The sequence below is a fragment of the Pelodiscus sinensis genome, chromosome Z (assembly GCF_052426305.1).
Source record: "Pelodiscus sinensis isolate ZL-2025 chromosome Z, ASM5242630v1, whole genome shotgun sequence".
Lineage (NCBI taxonomy): Eukaryota > Metazoa > Chordata > Testudines > Trionychidae > Pelodiscus > Pelodiscus sinensis.
The window spans coordinates 32946996-32956956 of record NC_143085.1 but is presented as its reverse complement, the minus strand read 5'-3'; the positions used below and the strand labels follow the sequence as shown (position 1 = coordinate 32956956).

The 9961-nt window shown below is 43.4% G+C and overlaps 1 protein-coding gene across 2 annotated transcripts in view; it reads left to right on the top strand.

Moving 5' to 3' along the window:
- Positions 1-4349: 4349 nt before the first annotated feature.
- NAA25 (N-alpha-acetyltransferase 25, NatB auxiliary subunit) overlaps positions 4350-9961 on the top strand; it is a 54156-nt gene continuing 48544 nt past the window's right edge. Inside the window, exons 1-2 of one of the 2 annotated variants that reach the window (XM_089775338.1) lie at positions 4350-4554; positions 9197-9282. In XM_089775338.1, coding sequence (XP_089631464.1) covers positions 4497-4554; positions 9197-9282 — 144 coding nt within the window. In that variant the 5' untranslated portion in view covers positions 4350-4496. The remainder of the gene's footprint in view (positions 4555-9196; positions 9283-9961) is intronic. The other variant, XM_075898741.2, reaches the window with a different exon arrangement.

The window sequence follows — 9961 nt, the reverse complement described above, 5'->3', positions numbered from 1 at the left end:
CAGGTCACTGGAGTGAAGCTCCGCCCCCTCCTGATGCCCCATCCCCCTCCAGTTGTCGAACGGATCCTGAGATTCCTCGGGACTCAGGCCAAGCAGTGGATTCCAAGGCGAGCGGGGCAGACCTGTGTAGGGAGGAGGACTCCAGGCTGCAGGAGAGGAACTTGAGACACTGAGCATCACTAGACAGGCAGTGTTAATCAGTCAGGTTCCTCTGAAATGCAGAATAGTGATAGAAATGTAGCCGTGTTAGTCTGGGGTAGTTGAAGCAAAATGCAGGACAATGTAGCACTTTAAAGACTAACAAGATGGTTTATTAGATGATGAGCTTTCGTGGGCCAGACCCACTTCCTCAGATCTGAAATGCAGTGAGGGAGTGGACGTCTCTGGTGGCAAACTTGAGGAAAACTAAACTATTCTTTGAACTAACGTCTCTTCTTTGCCAGAGCTTTTATTTGTTCTCATTGATGAAGCAAAAAAAGGACCTTTTCTTAATTTTATTTTTTACTTTCAGGCAGAGAAGCTGGTTGTTTCACAGAAAGATTAAATCATAGAACATTAGAACCTGGGAGGGTCCTGGAGAGATCAAGTCCAGTCCCCTGCCCTCACTGCAGGACCAAGAACCCCTCTCTAGATCATCCCTGATAGATGTTTATCTAATCTGCTCTTGAGTATCTCCAGTGATAGAGATTCCCAACCCCCCTAGGCAATTTTTTCCAGTATTAACCACACTGACAGGACATTTTTTCATAATGTCCAAGCTAAATGTCCTTTGCTGCAATTTAAGCCTTTTGCTTTTTGTCCTATCATCAGAGGTCAAAAACAATGTATCTCCCTCATCCTTGTAACACCCTTTTAGGTATTTGAAAGCTGCTATCAGCTTAGGTCCTTGACACTACAGATTTCTAAGTCTCTTTAAGTGGCTTTAAGATTGTGCTCTCTCCGACATTACCTTCAAGCATGTCCTGAGAAGGAGCCCATTTACCTAATTGTCTAACAAAGAGAGGTATTTGAAATGTAGTTTCTGGGGCTCAGCTATACTTTGATTTCATGTCAAGTTAAAGTCACAGTGATTTCACCACAGTGGTGAAAAGGTGGATGTTCTTTGAAGTATTGCATATATATGGGGAAGAGTTGAACTGATCCAATAGGAAGGCATCTAGGAGAACAGTATGTAATCCTCCTACACAAATTTTCTAGGAAAATCTCTCTCTCCCATTTGCTGCATATACAACATTGTACACTACTAGGGGGCTGCACCCTATGCTTGCCTACCCCCTGTACGCTTGCCTACTTCCCTCAGGCCACTTTCACTTCATGAGCCTGTTGATGCTGATGATGTGATGATGTAATTCTTTCACCTGGCAGGAACATTTTGTTGTCCAGAAGAAAAAACTTTTTTATACAGAGAGAAAATTTGAGTGCCACCTTGGTGGATCTATATCTCAGAGAGATAGCCATGTTATTCTATAATTTTATAAACAACGAGCAGTCCTGTGGCACCTTAGAAACTAGCAAATGTAGTAAGTCATGCACTTTTGTGAGTAAAACCCCCTTCATCAAGTGGATCTGTATCAGTGACACAGGAACACCAGCATCTCTCCCATCAGTTCTTTTGAGAACAGGCTTTTGAGAATGAGACTTAATGCCATGAGGAAGGGAGTAACATGGGAGTAACCCAGCATCAGGAAGTGTTAATCTCCTCCAAGACTTGAAGCGTCTCTAAAAGGAACTAGCAACTACACACCGCACCATAATAACTCGAACTCAGGAACCAATCCTTGCAACAAACCTCGGTGCCAACTCTGCCCACATATATACACCAGCAACACCAGCACAGGACCTAACCAGATCAGCCATACTGTCACTGGTACATTCTCCTGCACATCCACCAACGTAATATATGCCATCATGTGCCAACAATGCCCCACTGCTATATACATCGGCCAAACAGGACAGTCCCTACGTAAAAGAATCAATGGACACAAATCTGATATTAGGAATGGCAACATACAAAAACCTGTAGGGGAACACTTCAATCTTCCTGGACACACAATTGCAGATCTAAAAGTAGCCATCCTGCAGCAAAAAAAATTCAGGACCAGACTTCAAAGAGAAACTGCTGAGCTACAGTTCATCTTTAAGTTTGACACAATCAACTCTGGATTAAACAAAGACTGTGAATGGCTTGCTAACTACAAAAGCAGCTTCTATTCTCTTGGAATTCACACCTCCAGATCAGCTGCTAGAAGTGGGCCTCATCCTCCTTGATTGGATCCACCTGGTCATCTCCAGCCTGATCCTGGCCTGCATATTTATTCCTGCCTCTGGAAATTTCCACTACATGCATCTGACGAAGTGGGTCTTTGCCCACGAAAGCTTATGCTCCTACACTTCAGTTAGTCTATAAGGTGCCACAGGACTCCTCGTCGCTTTTTCTAAAAGGAGAGTATAGCAAATTTGACTTTCTATTATCGACAACTTATAATTTTAAAAAAGTGTTTCAGGGCTGATGAAAGGTTGTCATCTCAGCTCTGGAGAATGAAGTCTTCTGCTTATCAAAAGTATGTACAGGTACAACTTAGGCTTCCTGTGCATCACTTGCCGCTCCCTTTAACATGAGAGGGTAGTTCTGGTTCAGTAACTGCTCTGCAATGAAGCTACCAGCTGTAGAGGTGTTTTGTAATGAGGACATCTGTTTACAGGAATCTGAATTAAAACTACCAAATTCATTTTACAGATTTCACCAAAAAGTCATCAGATAGTAGTATTAGTTTGTCTGGAGTTCTTGAACAATGGACCAACAGACAGACTCACAGACAAATGGACTCACTCTAATATTTATATAGATATATATAGATGGGAGGGGAGAACATCTATACAGTACTATCTGCATATATTATACAGTAGATTAACACATAGCTATTATTGTTAGAATGTTTTACAGAATATATGTCTATTAAGGATGTTAAAATTCGGTTAATTGACTAGTCGACTGCTTGATTGAATTTCCATCGACTAGTCGATAGGCACTTCCACATTCCTCCTTTGAAATGTGTGGCACTGCCAATTTGAAGTATCCCTCCCCCTACCTTTGCTGCCTCTGGGGGGCGGGAGGAATTGACTAGTCAACATTACTGTCGCATAAGCAAATGCTTATCAGATAGTCAACTAATCTTTAACATTCTTAATGTCTAGTAGGAAATCACTTAGTTTTCTTGAACTAAATGTACTTAATGTAGATCCTGTAATCAATTTAATCAAATGTAGATGCTGTTTGGTAATTCCAGTTTCCCCACAGAAATGTTACAAACTTTTTTCTATCTATTCTCTATTCCCTCCCCCCCTCCCCATCCATTTCAATGTTCTATCTCAGACATTGGCCAAAGTTTTCATTCATGAAAAAGAAAAGATGGCCTTATAGATGCTCTCAATGTGTAAGCAGTCCATGCTCTGGAGTGAATAAAATATACATAAGTGTAGAAATGTGATATTCTGGGTGCCAGCAGCTGCTGAAGTGGTAAGCATTGCTTTACTGGCATGATAACCAGGGGCCTTTTCCAGCCAAGCTGAACCCATCTATAGTTTAACTAGTTAACAATTTACACAATTTTACCACCCCTACTGGCAACATCTTATTGTGTGGTTTTTTTAAAGTCTGCTCTTACACTGTAAACATTTATAGGGATATCAGTTGCATACCCTCCTAGGCATCCAAATTATGGATCCTGTGGTAGTCATAGATTTTTCAGCTTCAGTCCAAACCTATTCGCTTCCTTTCTTTGAGCATCGGTCAGAAGACAGGTATCTTACAGAAAAGTATTTTTAAAGTCTTGATCCAAAGGGAAATTGAGTCTTTATGTTAGCTATGGAGCCAATCAAGGGAGAGAGCCAGAGCATCTCCCCGTCCTGCTGGACATGGCCTGAGGCCCCATAGTGCTGGCAGTTCAAAGGGGCCTGGGCTCAGGCCGTACTCCGCTGGGGTGCGAACCATTCTCCGCCCTGCCCCAGGAAGAAAGGAGCGGGGCGCTGCCTGAGCCTGCTTCCTCCATGCTCCAGCCGGCCAGGGGAAGGCTGGGGCTGATTTTCTCCCAGGTCCGGGGACAGGGCTGGGCCTAGCTCCAGGAGGAGGAGGGGGGGGGATACGTCCCACATTGCTGTGCAAGCCTGGGGCTGCAGCTCTGGGCAGGCAGCCGTGGGGCGCAGCGGGCACAAGCGTGGCCAGGCCGGGAGCTGCCGGGAGGGGGCACCATCCCGCTATAACGGCGGGCACCCGCCTATCGCGACAGCACGTAGCGCCGCGGTGGGCTATCGCGATAGTTCCGCGGCTGGCCCTACCCCTTCCCCCAGGGCACCGGGGACGTTGGTAGCGCGACAAGCCCTCTCGCGGGAGAGGAGGGAGGCGCGTGCCGGGCTCCTCGCGCCCAACCGCTCGCTCGCCCGCCCCCGGCCGGTCCCGCCGGCGCGGCGGCTGCGCACTGCGGTTCTGCGCTCTCATCATGGCGGCGCGGGGCCATGTGCAGGACCCCAACGACCGGCGCCTCCGGCCTATCTACGGTACCGACCCCTGCCCGCCCCCGGCCCCGCCGCGCGGCTAGCCCCCGGCTCTCCCAGCCGCCCGACCGGGCCGCGCCGCCACCGCGGCCTCGCCTGCTTCCCTCTGCCCGCGGAGCCGCGCTGGTCCCGGAGGGGCGGGGGGGGCTAGACCGGGCAGGGCTGGCCCTCGCCACCCCCCGAACTCCTTCAAGGGAGCGGGGCTCCGACCGCGGGCGGAGGGCAGCTCCTTCCCGGGGCCCCTCGGGCGCCTTTCGCCCGCCCCTCTGCCCCAGCAGGGCCCCTCATTCCGGCGGCAGCCTCTGCTCACTTTCCCCCGTCTCTGCCCCTCAGCCCTCCTCGGGGTGCCCTCAGCCCCGTATCTCCCCCCGTCCTGGGGGCGGGGTGTGTGGCCCTGGGTTCCCCTCCCCATTCAGCTACCTCCGATGTTAGGGGTTTTGTTAAAGGGCAACTGCCCCCCCCTCCCCCAGTATCCTGCTTTTCACACTTGTTATCCGATCATCCTGTCCCCATTTTAGGCTCTGTCGCGATGGTTTGCATCTGATATGGAAAATAGCACGTGAGCAGGGACTTATCGCTATTAAGCGTCCCTCCCTAAAGCACGTGGGGCTACTGTGGGGTAAAGAGACTTTGCATAGTGTTGATTCCCCCTCCCCCCAACTTTTCCTCACCCCTTACAAATCTGTGATTGATCATTACTTGTATGTTAAAGTTCTAGGGTCAGGCTTGTTAAGGAAGCCATTATGGGTAGGTGTCAGTTGTTTTGTGAATATGGGAGGAAACTCAGGGATTGGTCCTTTCTTTCTCACTGTTGGTCTTTGTCACTGTATTAGTGTTTAGTCTTCAAGTTTATTGCTGTTCAAGGCAAAATGCAAAGAGAATCCTTGCCCCAATTAGCTCAGTCTGTTATGTAAGTAAAGGGGTTTATATCTACATTTGGGAGCTGGGAAAACTATTATTTTTCTTGCATGATGGTATACTATAGGTGATAGTGCTGGACAACAATCCTTGCCACAAAGAACTTTTCTTCTGGGCTCTCCATCCCAAAATCCGATCCTAACTTTACACATGATTTTCTTTTCAGCATTAGAGAATATATTTGCCGCATTCCACTTCTGTATATTTTCTTTGCTAAATACGCTATCCCGTGCTTTAAACTCCTGTGCAGCTTTACTATTCTCTCTTGTCTTCCCCACACTTGAAAATCTCTCAACTCTAACTTTTTGGGGGAGAGAAGAAAGTGGTATAATTTCTTAATGCAAAACACCTTTTGATTGGACAATTGCCATGTTAATTTCTTTTCCTCGTAGTTGAGAAATTTTTGTTCCCAATTTTTTTATTTGTTTGTTTGTTTTAATATCCAGAGACTTTAAAGGCAGGTGCATATTTTTTAATGCAGAAATGAACTTTTTGTCCCCATGTTCCTTTCCAAACAAACATTAAATATTCACCATGCAAAACTGATTTTTAAACTAGATACTCATATGTGAAACAGGAGAGAGAAGCCACATGCTCCTTAACCTGGTCAATTGAAATATTGGGGCACCTAGACATCACAGTGATGGCTATACAAAAATCAGTAGAGGGATAAAGCAGTGAAACTTATACAACAGAGTAGTCTTGTTCAACAGCCTCCTGCCTGAAAAGTCTGCCCCAAAATATCCTTAAGCATGGCATGCAGTTCTTCTCCAGCTTTATTAGGAGACACGTTGGTTGAGAAAGTAGTAGAAAAAATTGCTCAATATTTGTGCATGTGCCACATTGGGATGTTCTTAAACTTCTAGCATCCCCGAACAGATAATTTAGAGGGTGCAGAAAATATTTTTTGACTTCTCTTTACAAATAAATCACTGATTAGAAAGACAAGAGAAAGTGCACCTTTCCTGTTTTTAATCACTTATCCTGCAAAGAAAACTTTGCAAAAAGACCCCTAACCGTATCCCCGGTTGAATTGTGGTAAAGTCATTGGCTGAAGAATGGGGTCACAGCTACTTGATGTTAATTAAAATACCATAAAGAATAAAACCATGAAGATCTTGCTATATTAAAGAAAAATAAATGTATCAGAAATTGTAATCATGGGACTCTAGACTGGTTCAATGAGCTGAAAGTTTCCCTGAAATTTCTACAGCATGCTCTGATTGCAAATATATCACTACATACAAAGTCTTCAGAATAACTTCTTAAATTGGAGAAAATGTAAATGTTAACTGTTAGAAAAACTTTAACTTAAAAAATTGACCTAAAGTAAGCCAGAAAACACTGAAATATGCTGTCTTTTTAACTGAGATGTATTTGGGTGTTTCAGCCCACGGGCACCGTGTTGAGGACCACTGATTACTTGATTGCTGAGGATGCCAAGACAACTTTGGCTGTCTTTTATCTTAATTTGTTATACAGTAATCAGAAAATTAATTATGTGTTGCATTTTTTCCATTAATTTAAAATCTTCGCCCACAGACTTGCTATTAATAATTTGTTCTTTAATATCTTTCTTACATTAAAGCTCTTCTCTGATAAATGGAAGATGCCAGCTTTTTTGGTTCCTGAGAAACTTGCTCATATGTTGACAAGGCACAGTCCTTATTCTGCTATTTAGAAAGGCTTGTAGTTTTGTGTGTTACTGTGTTGGAGATCTACTCTGTGTGGGTGGGGTGGAGGAAGTGCAAAACTGGATACTAAAGGAGTGTCCAAAACTGGATACTGAATGTACACCAAGGATGCAAAGAAGCAGGTAATTGACTAATTGTGCAGTCAATAAGATCCCAGACCCAGCACAAGCCAGGACTGAACAGTTCTGGCTCCTGCTGGGTCCTGGACTGCTGCGCCTCTACGTCTCCTGCCCCTGCACTGCAGAGACGGTGCTGGAGGGAATCGGCTTTTAAGCTGACTCCCCCACAGCACCAACCGCTGACACCTTCCTCCCTCCCCTTACAGGCAGTAAGGGAGTGGGGAAGCGAGTAGTCACTCGACTAGTCACTTACATCTATAGCGTGTACCATGAAATAGAAATACTGAACCAAAAAAACCATCAATTTATTGAGAGGTTATCAACTTGTTCTATTTCAGAGTTTTAAAAAATTCTCTATTAGCAAATATTTAAGGTTTGCCACCAAACTAGAAGACACATGAGAGAGGTTGTTGTATATCCTTTTCAGAACAGCAGCCTCTTATACATTCATAATAATATTTTATCCTATTATTTGAAATACTTTAAAGTTTTGTTTTATGGACAGACTACACAATTTGCACTTATACAGTTCTAGTTCACTTAGCAATGGTTCAGTTCTTTAGCAAGGACATACCATAGTGGCAAATATTAAAGGCTACTTAATGTAGTCTTGGTAATATAAATTTGAATTTTGTAGAATATGATAGGACATATTAACTTAGTGGAATCCATCCTCATAAGAAATACAGTCCTTGCAAAAAAGTGTATAATTTAATTTCAGTTAGTTAGTGTTGGCTCCTAACCAGGAATTTAGAAGAAATTTAGAAACACTTCACTTTTGCTTTTTGATCATTGGCTATATCCCTACACTTAGAACCGTGGTGGACAACCGGCAATTGGAGTGCCACACATAACTAGCCTATCAGGGTTCTGTGTGAGGCCTGGAAGATATTTTGTTTACTGTTGCTCATGGACATGGTTGCCAGATTCTGCTGCCTTGAGTCTGTATCATTTTTATTCATACTGATATTACTAAAATAACAGACATGTAAAGCAAGGGCAAGTAAAGTGAGGTGCATGCTGATTGCACACAGCATTGATTGTAATATATGGCCTATTCGTCTCGAGAGACGGTGGTAAGCAGCGGCAATGACAATCTATGAGCTGTGCGCTTTCTCTGCATCCAATCAAAGCGCTGTTATGGTGTAGTCTGCACATCCTGTAAATTCTAGGTATGCCAGTGCAATTAGCAAAACTACTCTCTCCTGGGAGACCTTGGTTACAACACTTTTTAAGATGGAGGGCCACTCATGCAGCGCACTAACTATCCTGCATTGCCCATTGCTGACCTAAAGTAAAACAAATCTCATATAATCTGTGGTGCAAAGACTGAGTGGGTTTATTTTTCACTTCTCAAAATATTCTCTTATTCTGACGTGTTTAAAAATTACTGTCTGACTATATCTCATTGGATGTGGAACTGAAAATAATATGAAAAGGCAAAATTATAGCCACATTTTTCTAAAGGTATGTCTACACAGCATAACTTCCCTTTTCCCCCCACTGTCACAATAGGTCTCAGATCCCCCATCAGCTGACCTCTGGCTCACAGGGTCTACAGTATGGAACTAAAAGCAGTTTAGTTCTTCCTCCTCAGACTGAGACCTCCCCCTTACTGGGTTCATAGCTAAACCCACTATGCTATGTAGGTCATATTATAATGAGCTTTCATCGGGAAAGACCAAAAACTCTCTTACTGCATTTGGATGACTAAAACTAGAACAAAAGATATATTTTTAAGATGCACAGTGTAAATGGTCTCTAAACAGGAGTTTAGTAGTTATGAACCGAGCTTAATTTCTAAACAAAATATCACCCTTGCAGCATGGACCTCTCCTCTTTGAGATTAGGAAATAGACATCCATCTTTTCTTTGCTCTCAGTTGTAATCACTGTGTGTGTTTTTTTTATATAGATTATCTTGACAATGGCAATAATAAAATGGCAATCCAGCAGGCTGATAAACTGCTAAAAAAACACAAGGATCTTCACTGTGCGAAGGTAAATGTGATTGCTTTTTTATGGTATTCTACCAAGTGCACACAGTTCTAAAATTTAAGGAAATTCTGCTGTCCCATTCAAGCTTTCACTAATCTTATGGTTTTTTTTTACAGAGGCCATAATGTTTCTTAGAAGTTTTCAGATGGTTAATAGAATACGTTAAATCATTGAATATCATATTTGTTTGAAAATGTATAAAGAAATGATAGAAAATAACCTACAAAAATTCCACCCTTTGACTGCTATGATGTTACTAGGGCTTCTGCTGTTCTGTCCTTCTTCCAGGCTCCTGGATACTGATGCAGCTGCAACTTACCAGAGCTTTCCCAAACTGCAAGAGAGTGAAATGATGAGAATATTTTAGTTTCTTTTCTGACCACATAGTTCTGAACAGTAGCAGTGCAAACTAGTAAGACTGATTGGTTTCACTCAGCTACAAGTAGGGAAATCTGAGCAGCAGCAAAATCACTGAAATTGGCAGTCTACAGACTGAGGAAGGCAGCGCTGCATCACTTTATACCCAAGGTTTCACCTTTTTTCCCATTTGCTGACTCCTAAAAAAAATTCTAAGGGTGGCACAGACCCCTTTAGAAATCTTAGACATAGGTTGAAAACAACAATTTTACATTATTTGCATTTGGAAGATTTTCCATGCAGTCACAAGATTGTATTTTTTTTA